Here is a 21,450-nt window from a genome sequence, read left to right as displayed (position 1 = left end):
ATTAAAACATGAGGGTCGTGGGCCATCCCCAGCTACAGAGCATGACTATGTCTCAGAAGGGTTGGGGGGCAGGCTGTAGAGATGGCTCTGTGGCTAAACCTCATTTGTTTCCCTGTTCCCACATGGCAGGTCCAGGGGAGCTGATGGCCTCTTCTGGCCTCTGAGGGTACCAGGCATCCATGTAGATTTAGGCACTCAGACATTACATAAAAATAAAATAAATCTGAAGAAAGGAAAGCAACATAGATGGGTGGATGGATGAATGGATCGGTCTTTTGGTTAGGATACAGTGTGTCCTTGGGTCTGGAAAGGTCCCTCAGTCAGCAAAGCACTGGACCCACAGAAGAGAAAAGACTGGGCCTTGTGGTCTGACAACCAGGGTGACAGAGTTGAGAGGATTCCTGGAATTGGGGTGTACAGCCTGGCCCACTGGAACCCCCAAAACTTCCAATGTCTTAGCAACTAAAGAGGACAGCAGCACTCCAGCCAAACCAAATCCCCCTCCCACTGGAACGCATTGGCTCTGATTTGGATGGTGCCCTGGTGTCTTGGCTGTTCACTGCACTGGATGGTGCCCTGGTGTCTTGGCTGTTCATTGCACTGGATGGTGCCCTGGTGTCTTGGCTGTTCACTGCACTGGATGGTGCCCTGGTGTCTTGGCTGTTCATTGCACTGGATGGTGCCCTGGTGTCTTGGCTGTTCACTGCACTGGATGGTGCCCTGGTGTCTTGGCTGTTCACTGCACTGGATGGTGCCCTGGTGTCTTGGCTGTTCACTGCACTGGATGGTGCCCTGGTGTCTTGGGTGTTCATTGCACTGGATGGTGCCCTGGTGTCTTGGGTGTTCATTGCACTGGATGGTGCCCTGGTGTCTTGGCTGTTCATTGCACTGGATGGTGCCCTGGTGTCTTGGCTGTTCATTGCACTGGATGGTGCCCTGGTGTCTTGGCTGTTCATTGCACTGGATGGTGCCCTGGTGTCTTGGCTGTTCATTGCATGTGTTCTGGAGACAGGACAGGTGTGGGAAACAGGACAATAGAAAACTGGGAAACAGGAGAAAGATTTAGAAAGGAGAAACCGTAGCTCACCTCTGGCCATGCTAACACCACTCAAGAGAGTAGGTAGCATGTCATGAGTACCTACTATGTGTCAGGCAGAGTTCTAACGATCCACACAAAGTCCTCTGGAGATACCAACCTTGTGTCCTCTGGCTCCGGTCCCCATGCTCTGCTTCTGCTTGTTGGCAGAGGGAACCTTGACCCCCAGCAGGGCCAGCCTCCCCACCCCCCGCTTCCCATGGCCACACAAAGGTCCTGAGCTCAGGCTGGCTCAAGGTTGTATTAAGAGGCCCACTGTGCCCAGAGAGACCCTTTCCACCCCTCTAGCTCTAGACTTCAGAAAGAAACTTTTGGGGCTGGACAGATGGCTCAGTGGTTAAGAGCACTGACTGCTCTTCCAGAAGTCCTGAGTTCAATTCCCGTCAACCACATGGTGGCTTACAACCATCTGTAATGGGATCCGACACCCTCTTCTGGTGTGTCTGAAGACAGCTGCAGTGTACTTACATATAATAAATAAATAAATAAATAAATAAATAAATAAATAAATAAATCTTTTGAGAAAGGAAGAAAGAAGCTTTTGGGTTCTTTAGGAACCAGGCTCAGGGCAGTAGTGGCTGTGATTATCAGAGACACCTCCCCCACCCCAATTCTAGAGTCCCCTCCTCCCAGAGTGGCATTAGCTTCTGTCCCATGACTACTGTCTGGCTTCCCCTTTCTCTTGCACCCAGGGTGCTACAGGGCGTGACATACAGTGTGTGGAGGGGGGGCAAGGGGGGAGGTTTCCTGCATCTGGCTCTTGCCTTAGGGCTCCAACCTCAGGTTCCTCCTTCTCCAGTTCTCGATTAGGCTCCCACTGGGGACTAAAATAGTCCCAACCTCCTCTCCCATGATCTCCCCTCTGTCCTGGCTCCCGGTTGCTCCCCTGCTTACCAGGGTAGCCTAGCCCAGCCCAGCCAGTAGTCACCACATGGCCACCACCTGCCTCCCCTCAAAGCCCCAACTCTGTGTCTGTGGTGTGCACATCTGTTTTCTCTCTGTATCTTTTTTTCTTCTTCTAACCGTGAAGCGGCCATCTTTAGGTCCTGGGTCCTGTCTGTCTTTCTTTGCTGTGTGGCTGTGGGCAAGTGTCTTTACCTCTCTGTAAAACGAGAGAAAGGCATCAACCCCTGGTGAATACTATGAGGACTCAGTGACGTCACACATGGGAGCACTGTCGTGAGTGCTCCTGCCGGTGGCTCTGTCCTCCACAGCCTGTGACCATGACTGGAGGGTAGATATAGAATAATAACCACGGCTGATACTTATAAGGCTAATGTGGGTTGGACCCTGCTCTAGTAATGCTGGTTGGCTGAGACCCAACGACCCTGCAAAGAAAATACGATTTAATTCTCAGTCTTGTGGATGAAGAAATCAAGGCCCAGAGAAGCTAAGCGACTTGGTCAAGGTTGCCCAGCTAGGAAGAGGCTGAGCTGATTTCAATGAGTATCACCCACAGTCCCTCCTGTTCCAAGATTTGCCCTCTATCTGGAGATGAAGAACTGACATGTGTATCTCTTGTCTTTCTTGTTCAGCCCATTGGGACCGTGGCACAGCCCCCTGAGCTGCATTCTTTCTGCCTCCATGTCTATACGTCCCTCCTCCCTGCTGCTGTCCCCTCCTCCTGCTGCCACCACCCACCTCACACTTCCTCCTTCACTTGGTTGGACGTCACACCAGGTCCCACCAGCCCCTGGACTGTGGTGTCCAGTGCATATCTGACCACCATGGGGGCCCTGGAGCCCTCCTGGTGCCTTCTGTTCCTTCCTGTCCTCCTGACTGTGGGAGGTGAGTCGGGGGCTTCTGTGGATGCCTCCTGCATCCTCAGCTCATGTTGGGGCCAGGACTAGGCAGGGAGCAGGAAAGGACGGCACAGACAAATGGGAAGGCACAGACAAACGGGAAGGCTGGGCAGAAGAAGGTTCCTCTAGAGCCTGTGGGTTTCACCCTGAGCTAGAGGCCCTGAGATTTGGAACCTGGTAGTATGAGTAGGGGGGACATTGAAGCTCACAGATGTACCACATGTTGGTCAGTTGCCTCTGTACTGGCCCCTGGGTGCTGTGAGACCAGCTCTTTCCTACCTTCTCCACCTTCTACATCCACTGTCTGTGCCTCAATTTACATCTTTCTTTTGAATATAGAATCACATATAGCCCAGGCTAGCTTCAAATTTGTTATGTAGTTGAGGATAACCTTAACCTTTCTATTCTCTGTCTCCACCTCTCTCAGTTTAGCTGTTCTTTTCTCCTTAGGATTAAGTCCCGTACAGGCCCAGAGTGGTAAGCCATAACCCCCGATCTTTCTCTCTTCCTCTCAAAGACCTCCTCAGGCCAGCCCTTCTCCTTCTAGCCCTCTCTGTGCTAACACCAAGCCCTGATTGTTAACCTGTGTCCCCCTCTTCATCCTCCTGAGACACTTTCCCAAGATGCGACTGTTCTTCCGTGAGCCCTGGGGTACTGGCTGGGATTGTTCTGGGTGACTTGGTGTTGACTCTGCTGATTGCCCTGGCTGTGTACTCTCTGGGCCGCCTGGTCTCCCGAGGCCAAGGGACAGCGGAAGGTGAGTGGGGCAGGAGGGGGCTGGTCTGGGACACTTTGGGACCTGGTGGGCGGTGGATACGAAAGCGTCAAGGTCACAAATATCAAAAGGATGGGAGGGCTGGCTTGTTGTTATTGTTTGTTTTTGTTTCTTCCCTTAATGCTAAGAATCCAAACAGGGTCTCCCATTTGTACTGCAAATGCTTTTTACCAACTGAGTTACACCTTCAGGCAGAAGGGCTGGGGGTGGGGAACTCTGGCTTTTTTCTCCCTCTTATTTTTTTATATTTTTTTTCTGTGTGTGTGTGTGTGTGTGTGTGTGTGTGTGTGTGAATGTGTGCATTTGAGTGTAGTGTCACAAAGGCCAGAAGATGGCACCAGATGCCCTGGAACTGGAGTTACAAGTGATCCAGCCACTGGTATGGATGCTGGGAATTGAACTTGGGTCCCCTGCAAGAGCAGTACCAGCTCTTAACTGCTGAACCATCTTTCCAGTTGCTTGGAGGGGCTGGTTTTAAAACCAAAAGTAGTCCCAGTCTGGAGCTAGAGAGATAGTTTGGCGGTTAAGAGCACTGACTGCTCTTCTGGAGGTCCTGAGTTCAAATCCCAGCAACCACATGGTGGCTGACAATCATCTGTAATGAGATCTGATGCCCTCTTCTGGTGTGTCTGAAGACAGTTACAGTGTACTTATATAAGAGGGTAGCAGAGGCAGAGAAAGGCAGAGAGAAGGAGAGAGTAGAGAAATGTGGGTGGGCCATGGCCACGTGGAGAGAGGGAGGAAAGGAACTGGGAGTAAGTGGGCAAGAGGCAAGAGAGTAAGAAGGTAAATAAATCTTTAAAAAAAATTGTCTCAGTCCCCAGCTTAGTCCTTCTTCACATCATATGTCACTCTCTATCCCTCTCTAGGGACCCGGAAACAACACATTGCTGAGACTGAGTCGCCTTATCAGGTAAGAAAGCCAAATTCTTCTCCACCCTTGCTCCTGCCCCATCCTGGCTACCCCCGTCCCCAGTACAGACACACAGACAAACACACACACAAATACACATAGAGACATACACACACACACACAAGCACACACACAAATACACAGAGACATATATAAACACACACACTCACATAAATAAACACACACACATACACACACACACACACACATACACTACCCTTCCCAGAACCTTAAGGTCTCTTCCTCAGAAGCTCCCCCAATCCTGAAGGCAAAGGACTATCTGTCAAACATATTTGATGGTCAACCATGACCTTTAAGCTGTGTGTGTGTGTGTGTGTGTGTAGGCAGGTTATAAGAGGATATCAAATCCTATCTTTACCTTATTTTTAAAATGGCACTGATTTTTGCTCTGTATTTACATGTGTGTGTGTGTGGAGTAGGTGTGCATATCACTGGCAGCCATGTGGGGGTCAGAAGACAACCCGTGGGGGCCGGTTCTCTCCTTCCACCTTGTGGATCTCTGATCTCTTAATCCTAGCTGTCAAGCTTGGCAGCAAGTGCTTCACCCACTGAACCACCTCGCCAGCCCCAAGCCTCCTTCCTAACCTTTGGGCTCTGGGTGAGGCTATGAAACTCTATCTCTAGGGAAACACACCCAGGCTGGTCTCTGGTACATGCTTTCAGAGAGTCTGTCCCTGGGAGGCACAGACCCCTGCTCTGTGACCCAATTTCTGGAAGTCTACCTCCCTCCCTGTAGCCAGTTTTGCCCATTGGACTGACTCCTTGCTGGAGGAACGTTTTCTCTGAAAAGTGTTAGAATCTCTTGATTCTTGTTTTGAGTTTGGTGTGGGGCAGCGCTCTGGTGGCAGAGGTAGGCAGATCTCTGTGAATTTGAGGTTGGCCTGGTCTACAGTGTGAGTTCCTGGTCAGGCAGGGCTACCCAAAGAAACCCTGTCTACACACAAACAAAAAAAACAGAACAAAACAAAAAAGAATCTCAATATTGGCCATCTGATGTCCAGAAGACCCCAGGCTGTCTAGTTTCTGAGAGCCAGGAAACTTTAGGGCAAATGTCAGCCTGATTTTTTTATCCTTCGGTATCTTGGTTGAGGCCTACATGGATCATCACAGCACTCCAATTGGAGAAGCTTATTTGAAGCAACTTAACAAAATCATTTGGGGTGACATTATGAAGAGATTGAAGTGAACCAATATAATGGTGGGACGGGAAAGAAACCGAAGATGGGAAAACTAAGACATTGCCAAGACTCAAAGGGTGAGCAGGTTAGAGATCTGTGGGCTTGGTGCTCCAGGCATCGGGGGTTGCACGTGTAAGGACCCTGGGGTTGGTGCCTAATGTGCAGGCAGAGAAGCCAGGAGAATGCTGAGTGCATTTGAATAAAATCTTGACCTTTTCATGATTTTAAGTTTGAAAAACCTGCCAGAGACCTTGAAGGTCATTAGGAGGCTGGATTTGTTTTTACTTGCTGGGCCCCCTCCAATGATGGTCTTTTTTTTTTTTTAAGGAGCTTCAGGGTCAGAGGCCAGAAGTATACAGTGACCTCAACACACAGAGGCAATATTACAGATGAGCCCACTCTATGCCCATCAGCAGCCTGATGCCCGAATCCAGTCATTCCAGATGCCTACTCAACAAGCCCTCCCTGGGATCAGGACTCCCGTTGGAATACAGATCCACAGGGTGCCTTCCTGAGATATCTGACCTCGTACCATTTCTGTCCCCAAATAAAAGACAGAGCAAAAACAACGACTGAGTTATTCTAGACTGGGCTGACGCATTGGGAAACAGTGGGGCCCCAAGAGCGGTCTTAAATCAGGAAACCACTATGCTATCTGGGAGGAAGTCAAATTTTGGAAAGAATAAAACTAGAAGTATTTGAATCGCTTTATTCCTGTCCTGAAGAAGTGCGTTCCCACGCACCCCAAACCCACAGGATCCAGGATGAGCGGGTCAGAAGGTGCCGTGGTCAGCCTCTGCCAGGCATGTTGATGTAGACTCTACCATCTTCTGGTGGGTGGAGTAGAGAGAGCATGAAGCCTGACCACCCACAACTCTTCCCACACCACCACCTTCTTGGGAGACCCCCTGCCTCAGCAGGGGCTTCCTCAGGGGTTCCCCAGACACCTCCACCAGGGTTTCCCAAACACCTCCTCCAGGGCTTCCCCGGGACCGCCTTCGTGGGACCCCCTTCTTCCCTAGGGACTGCTAGGGGACCTACACTTCAGGCCCCGCCCTAGTGTTGGCTCACCTTGGGCAGGCCTGCCGTGTGGGCGCAAACATACAAACACCACCCCTACAATTAGGAGTGACATGACCGCATCTGCAGCCACCAGGCCTGCCAGGAGTGGCAGAGTCAGAGTCCCACATCCGGAGCAGGAACCTGAGGGGATTAGAGCCCAGACAAACAGGCAGCTGAAACTTCTGACTCTCAAAAGTTTTGATTCGTTCACAGGGAGCCCCCTTCTCGTCCCCCCGCCTCCCTAAAGACCCCCGAGACAGAGGGTGGGGGCGTGGGGTCGGGAGCGGAGCAGTAGGGTCAGGTAGGGGGAGTGTCAGCTCCCAGATTCTTTGGGACTCTTTGTGCCCTCGGCACACTGGAGAATCTGTTACAGAAACTCTCGAGGTTCCCATCACTTCAACTGGGTGGTGAAGAGTCAAGATGGGACCTGGGAAGGGCTGAGATTAGGACCGTCACAAGCCAGGGGCGTGCTGTGGGACAGACTTAAGGGTTGCAGGCGCTGCTGAAGTTACAAGGGCTAAGGCTTCTTTCACTCCTCACCTGCCGATGTCTGACTTGCAGCCACTGTGGAAAAACCCAAGAAGGTGGATGGAGGTTGGAAGTACAGGGGAGCAAACCCCAACACCCAGGCTTAGGGCAGGTGGGATGCTTGGGTGTAGTGTGAATTTTGGCTTCTTTAAAAAAGAAAAAAAAAAAAAAGAAAAGAAAAAAACAGTTGTGTGAACATGCTTTGTTTTAATCTCAGGTCTGGGATATGGGGATGTTTAAGATTGTCCACAGTAACTATGATTTGTCTCATGCTCTGGCAGGGGCGTGATTCTGCCAGCTGAAGCTAGTTAACTTCTGGAATTCTGGGGACTCTTGAAAGGCTGGGAAAATGCCAGAGCCCTGGAGGCTGTGGCTGCTCCCCCTGCTGTTGCTGCATTGGCTGTTTGCTGGATGGCTGGTGGTTAAATGCTTTTTGGCTACTTTACTGGGGTCTAGCACCCTTCTCCATCCCAGTCCCTTCCAACCCCCCTAACACCAGGTAGGCAAAAAAGAAGATTAGAGGGGAACGGGGTTGTAGACCACTTTAGACAACTTCCTGCTGGTTAGGGGTGTCAAGTTCTAGGGACAAGCCCTTAGGATGTCTCTAACCAGCAATCCAGCAAAAGGGGCAACAATCGGAGCAGTAGCCACTGTTGTGGCCTCTAGGGCTCTGACCTCTTTATACCTCTCAAGAGTCCCCAGAATTCCAAAACTATCTTCAGCTGGCAGGATCACGCCCCTGCCAGAGCATGAGACAAATCACAGTTACCTGCCACGGGCAATCTTTTTTTTTTTTTTTTTTTTTTTTGTTTTTCGAGACAGGGTTTCTCTGTGTAGCCCTGGCTGTCCTGGCACTCACTTTGTAGACCAGGCTGGCCTCGAACTCAGAAATCCACCTGCCTCTGCCTCCCGAGTGCTGGGATTAAAGGCATGCGCCACCACGCCCGGCTTGCCACGGGCAATCTTAAGCAGCCCCATATCCCAGATCTGGGATTAAAACAAAAGCGTTCACATAGCGTAACTACATTTTTAGAGAAACCAAAAATTCTCGCTGTACTTAAGACCTAACTAAACTCCACAGTGGAGAGGTAAACTGGAAGGAGAGCTGCCCCCTCCCCAACCCCCTACACAGCCACCAGAAAAGGGAAATAGAAGTGACTCAGCAGGGCTTCAGAATCCCATGCCCAACCCCCAAGGACTCAGGGGAACAGGGAGACCGACTTCCTCTCTGTGCCTCTGACAGCAGATGGCAGCCTTTCTGTCCCCTCAACCCCTGAGCACTGGCTTCACCTGGGAGCAGAAGCAGGAACAGGAGGTAGCCTGGGGGGGCCATGCTGGGCTGGGACCTGAAGGGATCTGGCCAAAACTGTGATCCAGGGAAGTCCTCAGAACAGTCGAGGAGAAGAGAGGCAGCTAGGACGGATGTCACCCCGATGGTGACAATGCTACCTACTTCCTGTGTGGGTGCATGTGTGTCAAGACTTCCTTTGGAGAACAAATATGGGGGAGTCAGAGCCCAGAGAAGCTTCCGTGATCATCTCGGTGGAGTGGCAAGAGGACCATGGTGTGGGCACCAGGGAGATTATGGAAATAAGCTGGAGGTAGAGCCAACAACACTTGGGGAGGAGGGGGTGTGTGTTTGAGAAAGGGGATCATGGTGACTGTCATTTCCAGCCTGAGTGAGATTAGAAGAGTGGAGAGTGGGTTGAAAGATGGTTAGGAAGCACTGGTTAAGGAAGGAGAGAAGGGCTGCCTGTGTTTGGGCACATTGAGTTGAAAATACCTAACAGATCTCTCTGGAAATGTGAATGCCCACAGGTAGGGGTTCAGAGTCTGGAACAAGTCTGGTCCTGACACATAAATCTGAGAGGGTTGATGGCTGGAAGACACGTGTAAAGCCATAGACTGGGTGAGATCGTTAAAGAGGTACACACACACACACACACACTGCCAGAAGCCGGGAGTGCAAGGGAAGCTGAGGGCAGGGCGGAAGCAAGGGAGGGGAGACCCAACCCCCAGTAGTGTTGTAAGAGAGAGGGAGAGATTTGGTCATCACAGTTCAATGCCAAGGAAGGTCACCAAGTGGGAACTGAGAATTGTTGGTTGCCTGGTGGACTGGGAATTCCTGTTTGGCTCACACCTCTCTATCTCCAGTGCCCAGCAAAGTGTCTCCTTTATGTTAACAGAGTTCTTTAAATGGTGAATAAGTAAGCCAGGCATGATTGCCCAAGCCTGTATGTCCAGCACTAGGGAGACAAGTGAGGAAAAAAAATGACTGTGAGTTCAAGGCTAGCCTGGCTGTTTTAGCAGGTGCATGGCCAGGCCAGCTACTTAGATGTAGGAAGCCCCTGTCTCAAAAACAAAGTGTTGGTAGGGAGAAGGTTTGGGATAAAGGTACCTGACTTGTTTTAGGGCCCCATAACTGTCACAAAAAGGCCGGTATCTACAGTAGGCTTCAGAGCACGTGGTCTTCCACCTCCAGGGGAGTTCACACACTTTTTTAAAAGGCAAATATTGGAACCAGACAGAGTGGCACACACCCTTAATCCCAGCACTTTGGAGACAGAAGATGGCAGATTTCTGTGGATTCTAAGGCTAGCCTGGTCTACATGGTGAGTTTCAGGACAGTTAGAGTTACATAGTTTGACTCTGGGGGGGGGGGCGCCTGGGGGGCTGAAAAACAATAAAAGAGCCAATATTGGTAGTTGATATGGCTCCAATATCTATAACCCAACATTTGGGAAATGGAAGCAAGAGAATCAGGAGGGGTTCAAGGTTATCCTCAGTTACCTAGAGTTCTAGGCCAACCTGGGCTACATGAATCTGCCCTTCCCCCTACTCTCTCTCCTCTCTCTCTCTCTCAAATCAAAACTGAAACCAAACGGGGAGAAAAAAGCATTATAAATGAAAGTTAATTCTAAAGAAGGGCACGACCACGTGGAAAAGAGAGCTGTAAGGCACCTATATGACCCTTGCCTAGAGACTTCTCCAAGAGGCCATGGGGTCTACACTCACGGTCTTCTTCTCCTTGAGGACCTAACAGTAATGCAGAGCCAAGTCAAGGCCTCCAGTATCCCCTTGTCCAGAGACTCAGAATTCCAGGTCCCCATGTGCCCCTCTAGGAAAAAGCAGGACCCCTAAGCACCTATTTCCAGGAAGACCAAGTAATGACACTCTTCAAGGTCAGCCCCTCCCATCCAGAGTCTAAATTAGCTATGCGGCTTCACCCGGGACTCCCAGGACTGTGGGCGGGGCTCCGCCTTGAACCGGGCGTGGCCAAAAGACGAATTTAAAAACTCGCGGGGGACCTGGCTTTGGATCCGGGGACCCGGCGGCGGCTCCGCGGGGCAGGTAGCGAGGCTGGCGCAGCGCCGAGGCCGCGGCCCTGGGGGCCCACAGTCTGCATCCAAGAATCCTCGAGGTAAGAGCTGGGGGTAAAGCGAGGAACACGCCTTTCTGGATGCTTTGAAGGTTGGCTGGAGCGTAAAGCTGGGCCCTGAGAATTGGTTCTGGACGTTGAAGAGGAGAGGCTGGGGTCCTGGACTTCTGAGTCCTGGGAGTGTTGGACATCCTTCGGAGTTGGGGTGCAAGGACTGGGAAGCCTGATACCGGGGATTCTCTAAGAGGACGAAGTGGCCCGGACTCCTTCACCCAAGGAGGGGCTGCATTGCATCCTTGAAATTGCGGTTATGGACGCAGGTTTGGGTCTCGAAGGTCAGGCGCTGGACCTCAGGGGTCCACTCTGGTAGAGAGCAGCCCCGCCCTGGGACTTCCCAGAGCACTACTGGTGCAGGGTGCCCGGGCCGAACAGGAATTCCCCTTGCGCGGGGATTCCACGGGCGCCGCGCTTCGCTGCGTGCCCCGCCTCCGAGCCAGACACCTGCGGCGCCCGCGTGCGGAGCGGAACTGGGAGGTGGAAGATTCCCTTGCGTTAGCGCCGTGACGTCAGCGCGCGGCGTCTCGTCTCGAGGGTTTCCGAGTCAGTCCTCGGCTGACTTTAACCCTTCTCGCGCTGGAGTCTAAGCTGGGAAGTCTGAGCTGGGGATTTGCTCTTCTTGGGTCGAGGGAACCGGACTTGCAGGTCTCAGAGGAGACTGAGGGTCTGTACTCCTGGGTTCTGGGTGAATGGATTGTGCCAATGGAATACAGGGGCATCTCCGGGATGCTGGGTCCCGGCTATTCCCAAGTCTGTCGAGGTGGGGGCGGGAGCTTTGCGACTCCAGATCCCTGGATCATTGAGGAACTACACCGCTACTGATTTCGTGGATCCCGGCAGAGAGGTTAGAGCAAGAGTGGTGATCCCAAGACTTGGAGAGTCGCAACTCACCCTTTCCTGTGCTGAGGACTCTAGGCCTACGTTCTACCATCCACCCAGCCTTGCGCCCAGCCCCACATGTCAGATTCTAGAACAGAGAAACATTTTGTTGTTGTTTTGAGACAGAGGTCTCAGGTAGTCCAGGTTGGCCTCTCACTTCGTTTATAGATGAGTCTGGCCTTAACACCTGACCCTTCTGCCACCACCTCGCTGGGATTGCAGGGGTGTGCCTCTACTCCTAGTTAAAACAGAGATATTGGGAACCTGGAAATGCCTTTTCGGGAAGTTGAGATTAGCAAACCCCAATCCTCCACTCCTAGTGTTAGGACCTGGTAGCCTAGGTTGGGATTTTTAACGGATGTGGTGGTGCTTCCGAGGAGTGGGGTGTCTCCGGAGAAGATAGATGCTTCAGAGAAGTGCCAGCCTCCCCACTTCCTTAGTTTCCACTACGGTGGTGGAAAGTTGGTGCAGAGGAAAAGGAAGGAAATGGCGGAGGCGGGCCCTGCACTCAACATCTTCTGTTGGCTTTGTAGTTCTCCGGTGTTCCGCGCTCGCTCGAGGGAAAGGAGGGCGCCCACATGCACTCCTAGCCACCCACCGCTGCCACTGAGGCTGCATTCGGGTGACTTAAACATTCCTGATGACTTCCTTCTGTCTTCCCACACACAGTGAGTCGGCCTGAGCGTAGTCACTGCCCAACACAGACGGTAAAGAAACTTCTGGAAGAACAGAGGCGCCGACAGCAGCAGCCAGAGGCTGCTGGGGTGCCGGTGAGTCTCTGGAAGTCGCCATGTGCCCTGGGGGAGATGGGAGTTGTAGTCCTGACTCTGAGGCTCTGCAGGTGGGGGACAGACCTGGAAGAATCTTCCAGATTCATAAATTCATTTTCTTTACATTGCAGGGACATTTCTCCCCTCCTCTGGTCCAGCCACCGACTCCATCTGTGAACGAGGCAGAAGCAGGTAAGAATAAAAGCTCCCAGCCCAGCTTCTCTTAGACTGGGACATCCCAGCTCTTAGACCTTGGGGACCGAGGAGTCAGGCAGCTCTTATTATTCTTGAGACATATGGGAAATTTTGATGGCCATCCTGCCATCATTGCACATGTCTATATTCCCAGTACTCGGGAGTTGAGGGGGGCGGATTGCCATTGGGTTTGAGGTCACATGTTTTTTTACTAGCAAGTTCCAGGACACCTAGAGCTATCTAAGACACCTTGTCTTATAACAAAAACCCCTGGAATTTGACATTGGTTTTCAGTAGCCCAGTAGTCCATGAATAGTGTCCTTCAAGCATCCAGGGTTTAAGACTCCAGGAATTCAGATCCCAGTTGCTTGAGATCCAGTAGGCCTGGCATCACAGCTTGCTGATGCTCCAGGACTGGAGAGCCCAGCTCCTCAGTGTCTCAGGACCTCTGGAGACTCCAGGTTTACCTTCCCTGGCCATGTCTCCAGGCTGTAATGACAGGCTGGTTCTGACCACCCTCTCTGTTTCAGGCCATACTCATTTCCCTGCCTTCCAAGAGACTGTGGATTCCGGACCTGGCAACCTGGCTCCCCCTTCAGGCTTTGCAGACTGGGACCCTAGCATCCATGCTACCTATACAGACGGCTCTTTCCCATTCTCTGCTTCTGAAGGCTTCTTGACTCCTGATTACTACCCACTGTCAGACCCAGGCCGGTCAGGCCCATTTCCCCTGGTGATGGAGGTAAACTATAGAGTGGGGACAGATGCTTAAGGGCCCCTAAAAACTTCCCAGTGGTGCTGAGCCTGGTGGCGCAGGCTTGTCATCCCAGCTACTCGGGAGGCAGAGGTAGAAGGATCAAGACCTACCTGGGCTACAGAATGAGTTCTAGATTGCCCTAGCCACAATAATAGGATCTTTTTTTTTCCCTAAATAAAGGGAAAAAAGTGAGTGGAAAACAGAAGACTATTGGGAGTTTTGCCCTGTGGTCCAGCTCTTTCCTCACATGTGTGAGGCCATGGGGTTCAGTCCCCATGAGGTAGGGATGGAGAGTAGAGAATCTCAGTATTCTGAGATGTCAGGGACTGGTTTAAGATCCCATCCCGGGCCAAGTGCACTGGCTTATGCCTGTAGTATCAGCACTGGGAGGCTGAGACAAGAGCATCATCATTTTAAGCCAGTTAGTTATGAGTTGAAACTAACCTAGGTAGTGTAGCAAAGCAGAAACTAAAACAAGCTGGTCATAGTAGTGCACGCCCAGCAGTCAGACTTCTGGGGCAGAAATGCCCCAAGTTCAGGCCTAGCCTGGGCTTTACAGTGAGATCCTCTTTCAAAAGACAAAGAGGAAAAAAAAATCCCTTCCCCCTTGTGGCCAAAACTGAAGTCCTGGGGTTTAAAATCATTTGGCACACATATGAGTCCTGGTCTCATCCATTTGACCATGGGCTGTGTGTTCTGTGTGATGAGAATTCTCAGTTGACTGACTTGCCCCACCCTCTTTATCCCCCCCAGGACTCTCTGGATACCCGGCTGTATCCTGAGCCTTCCCTGTCACAGGTAGGGTCCTGGAGAGTCTCTAGTCTCCCCTCAGGATCCCCACAGTTGCCTTCACCCACCGGACCGTCCCTGGAGACAGCCCGAGCTCACATATTGGCTCTGGGGCCCCAACAACTGCTGGCCCAGGATGAGGAAGGAGACACGTGAGTACAGGGGAAGAGGATGATGTGGAGCCCTGGCTTGCCTGCAGGTGAGGGCTGTTCTCATTGCTGCTCCACCCCCGCCCCTCCCCAGGCTCCTGCACCTGTTTGCTGCCCGGGGGCTGCGCTGGGCAGCATATGCTGCAGCCGAGGTATTACAGATGTACCGACAGCTGGATATCCGTGAACATAAAGGCAAGGTAAAGGCCACGCGTCAGGACTTCTGAGTCCAGGGAAAAGGGCTCCTGATGTCAGAGGGGAGGCCTCTGGGAGTCCAGGCTGACTTTTTTGTGACTTACAGACGCCGCTCCTGGTGGCAGCTGCTGCCAACCAGCCACTGATTGTGGAAGACCTGCTGAACCTGGGAGCAGAGCCTAATGCCACTGACCACCAGGGCCGTTCTGTCTTGCACGTGGCTGCCACCTATGGACTCCCAGGAGTCCTTTCGGTATGTCCAGCTGGCAGATCCAGGGTGTCTGGGATGGGCCGGTTATCCAGATGCTGGTTTCCAGGACCATGCTTAGGCAGACCCTTCCACACCTCTCTTCCTTCTCCCCCCAGGCTGTGTTTAAGTCCGGCATTCAAGTGGATCTGGAAGCCAGAGACTTCGAAGGTGAGCTGGTCATGGCCAGGACTGATGTGGCAGGCAGGCTGGGTGGACAAGGTGGATGCTCAGGTGCAAGTCCCTCACTATGTGCATTCCACAGGCCTTACACCCCTGCACACAGCCGTCCTGGCCCTCAACGCTGCTATGCTCCCAGCTAGTGTGTGTCCAAGGATGCAGAGTTCCCAAGCCCGGGACAGACTGGCTTGTGTGCAGATGTTACTGCAAATGGGTGCCAGTCATACAAGCCAGGTAAGCTTGGGGGACAAACTGGGGGAGGAGGAGACCAGCAAACCCACAGGGAAGTGTGTGCAGAGGGCCACCTGGACGTCCAGGGGCACTAAATGCTGACCTTGCGTCTTCTTTTGGCACACAGATATATGTGTTTATAAAGAACTCATACATGAATTTTTTAAGGTTTTTTTTTATTTTAAAATTAAGACAAATTTAAATTAAAAATTTGTTGTAAAAAATTAAAAGAAAAAATATTTCCCTCTAAAACAGCAGTTCTCGACCCGTGGGTCATGACCCCTTTGGGGAATCACATGTCAGATATCCTGCATATCAGATATTTACATTATAGTTTATAAACAGTAGCAAAATTATAATTTTGAAGTAGTATTGAAATCATTGTATGGTTGGGGGTCACTACAACATGAGGAACTGTATTAAAGGATACCAGCAGGAACCCATAGGAGGGTTGAGAGCCACTGCTCTAGAATACAGTTGTCCTGTATATAGACTTGTCTGCTGATTAACACTACCCAGCTCCCGTACTTATGATTCAGTCACAACCATATGAGACAGGGTGCATTTTAGTGTATACAGTAGGGTGCCAGGTGACCAGGATAACCTCCAGCCCAGACAGTTCCTTCGAGACACTTGAGCTGGAGAATTGTCACATTGAACGTGCAGTTCTATGACACACATGTTACAAATGGCTTCCCTTAGCCATGTTCCTCTTACATAGCACATGGCACATGCATCCGTGTAAGGCACCCGTGGTGGATGGACGACTGGCCTGACCTCTGTTCTTCTTCTCCTAGGAGATCAAGAGCAACAAGACCATTCTGCACTTGGCTGTACAGGCTGCCAACCCCACGCTGGTTCAGCTGCTCCTGGGACTGCCGAGGGGGGACCTACGGGCCTTTGTTAATATGAAGGTAGGACAGGTGGTGATGTGCAGGTGGTTTGAGATAGAATAACAAGATGGCTGTTAGCACCCTATGAGCTGTGGATGTCGGAGAGGGAAATACCCAGGCTGTGAAGGGAGTGTGTACCACATAGTGGGGTGGATGGAGGTGGGTGAAGGGGGTGTATGAGATACAGATGAGGCAAGATCCGGGTTCAAAGACCCAGAGGCGTGGGTCTGGGTCCCCATCGGTCCTCCCTTTGTGGTTACAGGCCCATGGCAACACTGCCCTCCACATGGCAGCTGCCCTGCCCCCTGGGCCACCCCAAGAGGCCATTGTGCGGCACCTGTTGGCAGCCGGAGCAGACCCGACACTGCGCAACCTGGAGAACGAACAGCCTGTTCACTTGCTGCGACCCGGGCCGGGCCCTGAGGGGGTGAGCACTGGCCTGCCTTCTGAGCTAACCGGGGGTCCCCCAAACTGCACCCAACCCTCATTTAGAAAATGACATCTAGTCACAGAAGGCGACTCTTCAAAGAGTGATGTATGCTAAGTACTCAAAGAGTGATGTATGCTAAGTACTACCCTCCTGTCATCCCAGCACTTGGAAGCTAGCCTGGCCTACATAGTTAGATCCTGTCTCAAAAAGAAAAAAGAAAAAAAACCCAGACAATGATCTCTGACTTTAAAGTCTGACCCTTTCCTTCAACATTATGGGTCCTTATGGCTTTCTTTCTTTGTACTCTCAACCCTGACTCTTGGGTCCCGCAGAGGGGCCTCTAATTCCTTTCTGTAACTCCGGATCCTGATCTTAAATGTGATCTCTGACCCTTGCCCCTGCCCTTTGACTCCCAACAATGCTGCCCCCAACCAGCAAAACCTTCCTGGCTCTCTACCAGAGTCTGAACAAAGGTTCACTCCCAAACCCACATGGTTTCAGTAGATAGCCCAGGATGACCCCTGACTTCCAGTTCTCTTGCCTCAGCCGTTCCAAGTAGTGTGGTGGACCACCACACATGACCTCAACCCCTTTCTTGACTTTTTTTTTTTTTTTTTTAGATTTATTTATTTATTATATGTAAGTACACTGTAGCTGTCTTCAGACACTCCAGAAGAGGGCTCCAGATCTTGTTACAGATGGTTGTGAGCCACCATGTGGTTGCTGGGAATTGAACTCTGGACCTTCCGAAGAGCAGTCGGGTGCTCTTACCCACTGAGCCATCTCACCAGCCCCTTTCTTGACTTTTAAACTGTGACCTTCCAGCCCAACTGACCCCACTTAGTTTCTCCCTTGTCAATAACTCCACCCGGGGCACCCTTCAACCTCCACATGTAACTCCAGCCTCCTCCTCTCCCCCAGCCTCCCCCTTATCTCATTCCACCTCATTTGTCCCCAGCTCCGGCAGCTGTTGAAGAGGAGCCGCACGGCACCCCCAGGCTTGTCCTCTTAGGACCGAAACCCAGAACCTGGACTGATTTTCCAGTCCCCACCGTCCCGTGGGACAGTCAGCGTATGCTCATGTCGCAGATTCATGATAATATATGTGTAATATCCTGCCATTAGGGTCTTACATTAAAACTCCAAAGTGGCACGGGGGAAGGTGAGCAGTCTCCAATATTTGGGGTCTGTGACACGTCCTCCCCCTACAAGGGGCTGTCTAGATGATTTCTGTGAAATCGAGCCCACTTGATTGTTTCTGTGAAACACTCTAGAGATCTTTAACTTTTCCTACCTGGATCAGTCATGATCACCCCCCAGACTGTCTTATCCTGAATCCCCAGTGGAGCTTCCATGGGATTTGAGGCATCTGAGTACCTTCCCGTCAGGATTCCTCCTCAGGACCCACACCCCTGAGATGTTGGAAAGGCCCTCTGAGATTAATGTGCCCTGAGTCCTGGCTACATTATCATTTAGAACTCAATGTCTCTGACGCTAGCATTCCCCGTGAATTGTTCCCCTTGGTCTGTGTATCCCTGTAGCTACCAATTAAACTCAATTTGGCCTCAGACTGTGTGGTGTCATTCAAAATGGGGGGTGGGGGAGCATTGGTTCAGGAGAGCGGCTCTGAGGGGCCTCAGAAGGATGATAGAAAGGCTAGGAGTCAAAGGTCAAGGTGCCTGTCAGATCTAATGCCTGGGAAAGGCACTTTTCTGTTTAGTAGACGGCCATCCCTTCCTGATACTGTAATTTCAGACAGCCGGTGCCCAATCCCCTCAGAAAACATGAGAAGGCCAGCAGATTGTTGGTGGTGCTCACCTTTGATCCCAGCTCTTTAGAGGCAGAGGCAAGCATGTCTCTGAATTTGAGTCCAGTGTGGTCTACATAGTGAGTTCCAGGGCAGCCAGTGTTACTTACATAGTGAGACCCTGACTCAAAAATCACGTTAAAAGATGTGAGAAGATTTCAAAGCCAGGGAGTTTATCAGGCCAGGAATGTGGCTCAGCAGTAGTGTCCTTGCTTAGAATCCCCCAGTGAGGGGCTAGGGGCGTGGCTCAGTGGTAGAGCATTTGCAGGGAGGGGCTGGGGACTAGGCCCAGTGGAAAAATATTCTGCCCTGTGTTGGCAGACATGGTGACACATGCCTTTAATCCCAGAATTCAGGAGGCAAAAGCAGGCAGATCTCTGTGTTTAAGGCCAACCTGGTCTACTTAGCAAGTTCTAGGACAGCCACAAACAAACAAACAAACAAAAAACATACTGAGACCTTTGTCTAAAAACAAAGGAACAAACAAAACCCCTGTGTTCCATCACTAGCCCTGGCCAAAAGCCAAACAAAAAATTGGGTGACGTCTGGGTGTGGTGGCACACACATTTAGTCCCAGCACTGGGGAGGTAAAGGTAGACAGATCTCTGAGTTTAAGGACAGTTTGGTCTTCAAAGTGAGTCCAGGACAGACAGGGTTACAAGAAGAAACCCTGTCTTGAGAAAAGCAATTAAAGAACAAAAGGAAGGAAGGAGGGAAGGAGGGAATGAAGGAGGAAAGGAAGAAGGGAAGGAAGGGGGGGTAATGGCATAGTTCTATAATTTCAGTACTCAAGTTTGAATCAAGCCTGAGCTACCGACAAAAAACTTACCTAATTTTTTTTTTGTCGTTGTTGTTTTAATTAGAAGGGGAGGGAAAGAGGAAAAGAAACCTTTCTGGGGATATTAAGCCCACTCCCTGCTCTAAGCTAACAACAGCCCTCAACTAATGGCAGACAGGAGGTGATCCAGAAAGGCAGGTAGGTCTCTGCTGCTGTGATGACACACCATGCTCAAAAGCCAATTAGTGAGGAAAGGCTTCCAAAGCACTGTCTATCATCTGAGGAAGTCAGGACACGAACTCAAATAGGGCAGGAACCTGGAGGCCGGAGCTGATGCAGAGGCCATGGTGTTTGGGGCAGGGGTGCTGCTTGCTGGCTTGCTCAGCCTGCTTCCTTGTAGAACCCAGGACCACCCAAGGATGGCCCCATCCACAATCGGCTGGGCCCTTCCCCACCAATCACTAGTTAAGGAAATGCTCTTCAGGTTTCCCTGCAGCCCAAACTTTCCTTAGTTGAGGCTCCCTCCTCTCAGTTACTCTAGCTGTGTCGAGTTGACATCAAACTCTCCGGCTCAGTGAGTAAGGGCCCCAAGGGACGGTGTCTTGAGAGGAAATAGCCCTGCTAAGCCCTGTAAGGCTGATACATTCTATCGGCTAAAGCCCTGTAAGGCTTGCTGATACATTCTATCGGCTAAAGTCACATGGCCAGGTTGGGTGTGGAAGTACAATCCTATTCTCCCAACTTTTGGGAGGCTGTGGCAGGAGGATCAGAAGTTCAGGAGGATAGGAAAGGAAACTGGGAGGGGGTCAGGAGGGACAGAGATAGCAGGGACAAGTGTTGTCTCTTCATGGCAGCTGCCTCACACCAGTGTGTGTGCTCCTAGGTGTGGTGACACTGTGGCAGATGGCTCATGAATTCATATGAATGTGCTGGACTTCATGTACAACTTACCTGCAATTAGGAATTCCCTGTACAGCCAGTGTGATATAGTTTAGGGAACTATGTCCCCCACCCCCCCACACACACACAAAATCATTTTCAATGTAAAAAGAAGGCTGTTTTAGGGGCATGAAGCGTCAGGAGAGCAATGGCAAGATATTTTAATGATGGTATTGCTTTAGAATTTAAATTTTAAAAATGTGAGTGAGAGAGTATGGGTGCCCATGGAGGCCAGAAGAGGGCATCTGAACCCCAGGAGCTGGAGTTACAGGTGGCTGTGAGTTGCCTAACATGGGTGTTGAGAACCAAACCGGAAGTCTTGTAGAAGAGAAAAAATTGCTCTTAACTTCTGAGCCATCTCCACCTCCTAATTACAGTATTTTAAAACTAATAGACAGGTCCAGTGTGGTAGCACATGTCTTTGATTCTAGCACTCAGGAAACAAAGACAAGCAGATCTCTGTGAGTTTCGAGGCCAACCTGGAGTACATAGTAAGACCCTGTCTCAGAAATAGATAAACAGACAGATAGACAGACAGACAGGTGATAAAGACAGGGCTGGTGAGATGGCTCAGCCAGTAAAGTGGCTTGTCGCCAAGTCTGATGACTTTGAGTTCCACAAACAGCGAGGAAGGAGAAAGCTGACTTTCTTATGCATACACAGAGAGTAAAAAAAAAAAAATCAAGCATTGCCATTAGAATGTAAAGCTAATAATTAATTAATTAGTTAATTAGAGACGGGGTCTTACTATGTAGCCTTGGCTGTCCTAGAACTATCTCTGTAGACCAGGCTGGCCTTGAATGCAAAGATCCACCTACCTCTGCCTCCTAAGTGCTGAGATCAAAAGTGTGCACCCCCCCACCCCCACCCTGGACTTAAAATGTAAAGTTTATTAAATCCTGGATGATCATGAGTTTTCTCCATTCTGGCATTAGGAGAATGTGCATCTACCTGCTCTGAGTGCGATAAATATACAACCACTGTCAGACAACAGTACAAACCTGGTGCTCTAGTAGACTGGGAGGGTGTCCAACACTCATTCACTTCACACTCTGTGTGTGTGTGTGGTGTGACCTGTGCTGATGTGGATATAGCAGAGGCTTATAAGCTTCTGCTAGCTTATAAGGCCTTTGGGAGAGTCAGAAATAGGTACGCCTCCCCTCCGCCCCCACCTCTCTCTAGGCCATCTGTCAGAAGATCATGACTCACCGGTGTTAGAGTTTGGTGCATGGCTGCCATCTGCTGGGAAGTTATGTTAGGAAGTGAACTCCAGCAAGCCAAGGAAAAGAAAAAGCCTTGGCTATGCACGTTCCTTCTTTCCTTCCTTCCTTCCTTCCTTCCTTCCTTCCTTCCTTCCTTCCTTCCTTCCTTTCTTCCTTCCTCCCTCCCTCCCTCCCTCC

The 21,450-nt window shown here is 50.9% G+C and overlaps 3 protein-coding genes across 5 annotated transcripts; 2 read left to right on the top strand and 1 right to left on the bottom strand.

Annotated features, from left to right (window-relative positions):
- Nucleotides 1-2,756: 2,756 nt before the first annotated feature.
- Nucleotides 2,757-6,435, top strand: Tyrobp (transmembrane immune signaling adaptor TYROBP). Its single transcript, XM_021166672.3, has 5 exons — nt 2,757-2,884; nt 3,349-3,375; nt 3,509-3,655; nt 4,543-4,586; nt 6,113-6,435. Exons 1-5 carry the CDS (start codon nt 2,824-2,826, stop codon nt 6,176-6,178), a joined length of 345 nt encoding a protein of 114 aa, XP_021022331.1. The 5' UTR covers nt 2,757-2,823; the 3' UTR covers nt 6,179-6,435.
- A 45-nt stretch (nt 6,436-6,480) lies between these two features.
- On the bottom strand, nt 6,481-8,810 carry Hcst (hematopoietic cell signal transducer). Of its 2 annotated transcripts, none has more exons than XM_021166686.1 (4): nt 8,666-8,810; nt 7,388-7,411; nt 6,857-6,988; nt 6,481-6,615 (listed from the first exon to the last, which is right to left on the bottom strand). In XM_021166686.1, exons 1-4 carry the CDS (start codon nt 8,706-8,708, stop codon nt 6,575-6,577), a joined length of 240 nt encoding a protein of 79 aa, XP_021022345.1. In that variant the 5' UTR covers nt 8,709-8,810; the 3' UTR covers nt 6,481-6,574. The 2 variants fall into 2 exon arrangements, with proteins under 2 accessions (XP_021022345.1, XP_029335602.1); XM_029479742.2 differs by having other exon boundaries at nt 6,481-6,612; nt 8,666-8,786.
- A 2,585-nt stretch (nt 8,811-11,395) lies between these two features.
- On the top strand, nt 11,396-18,089 carry Nfkbid (NFKB inhibitor delta). Of its 2 annotated transcripts, XM_085841938.1 has the most exons (12): nt 11,396-11,655; nt 12,360-12,460; nt 12,592-12,652; nt 13,186-13,397; nt 14,166-14,353; nt 14,445-14,550; nt 14,652-14,798; nt 14,912-14,963; nt 15,058-15,206; nt 16,001-16,117; nt 16,359-16,523; nt 17,485-18,089. In XM_085841938.1, exons 4-12 carry the CDS (start codon nt 13,392-13,394, stop codon nt 17,536-17,538), a joined length of 984 nt encoding a protein of 327 aa, XP_085698064.1. In that variant the 5' UTR covers nt 11,396-11,655; nt 12,360-12,460; nt 12,592-12,652; nt 13,186-13,391; the 3' UTR covers nt 17,539-18,089. The 2 variants fall into 2 exon arrangements, with proteins under 2 accessions (XP_085698064.1, XP_085698063.1); XM_085841937.1 differs by lacking the exon at nt 17,485-18,089 and having other exon boundaries at nt 16,359-16,671.
- Nucleotides 18,090-21,450: the final 3,361 nt, after the last annotated feature.

The sequence above is a fragment of the Mus caroli genome, unplaced genomic scaffold (assembly GCF_978045245.1).
Source record: "Mus caroli unplaced genomic scaffold, Mus_caroli_1 scaffold_8, whole genome shotgun sequence".
Taxonomy (NCBI): Eukaryota; Metazoa; Chordata; class Mammalia; order Rodentia; family Muridae; genus Mus; species Mus caroli.
The sequence above is the reverse complement of the archived record's forward strand: the minus strand, read 5'-3'. Positions and strand labels throughout refer to the sequence as shown.

What these genes read in the sequence shown, in the direction of transcription:
- Tyrobp (XM_021166672.3), top strand. Translation starts at nt 2,824, where the DNA reads ATGGGGGCCCTGGAGCCCTCCTGGTGCCTTCTGTTCCTTCCTGTCCTC. An exon ending in TGTCCTCCTGACTGTGGGAG is followed by an intron (nt 2,885 to 3,348) that starts GTGAGTCGGGGG and finishes TTTTCTCCTTAG; the next exon opens with GATTAAGTCCCGTACAGGCC. An exon ending in TCCCGTACAGGCCCAGAGTG is followed by an intron (nt 3,376 to 3,508) that starts GTAAGCCATAAC and finishes CATCCTCCTGAG; the next exon opens with ACACTTTCCCAAGATGCGAC.
- Hcst (XM_021166686.1), bottom strand. Translation starts at nt 8,708, where the DNA reads ATGGCCCCCCCAGGCTACCTCCTGTTCCTGCTTCTGCTCCCAG. An exon ending in TGCAAGTCAGACATCGGCAG is followed by an intron (nt 6,989 to 7,387) that starts GTGAGGAGTGAA and finishes TAATCCCCTCAG; the next exon opens with GTTCCTGCTCCGGATGTGGG. An exon ending in ACACGGCAGGCCTGCCCAAG is followed by an intron (nt 6,616 to 6,856) that starts GTGAGCCAACAC and finishes TCCACCCACCAG; the next exon opens with AAGATGGTAGAGTCTACATC.
- Nfkbid (XM_085841937.1), top strand. An exon ending in GACTCCCAGGAGTCCTTTCG is followed by an intron (nt 14,799 to 14,911) that starts GTATGTCCAGCT and finishes TTCTCCCCCCAG; the next exon opens with GCTGTGTTTAAGTCCGGCAT. An exon ending in GGGCCTTTGTTAATATGAAG is followed by an intron (nt 16,118 to 16,358) that starts GTAGGACAGGTG and finishes TTGTGGTTACAG; the next exon opens with GCCCATGGCAACACTGCCCT.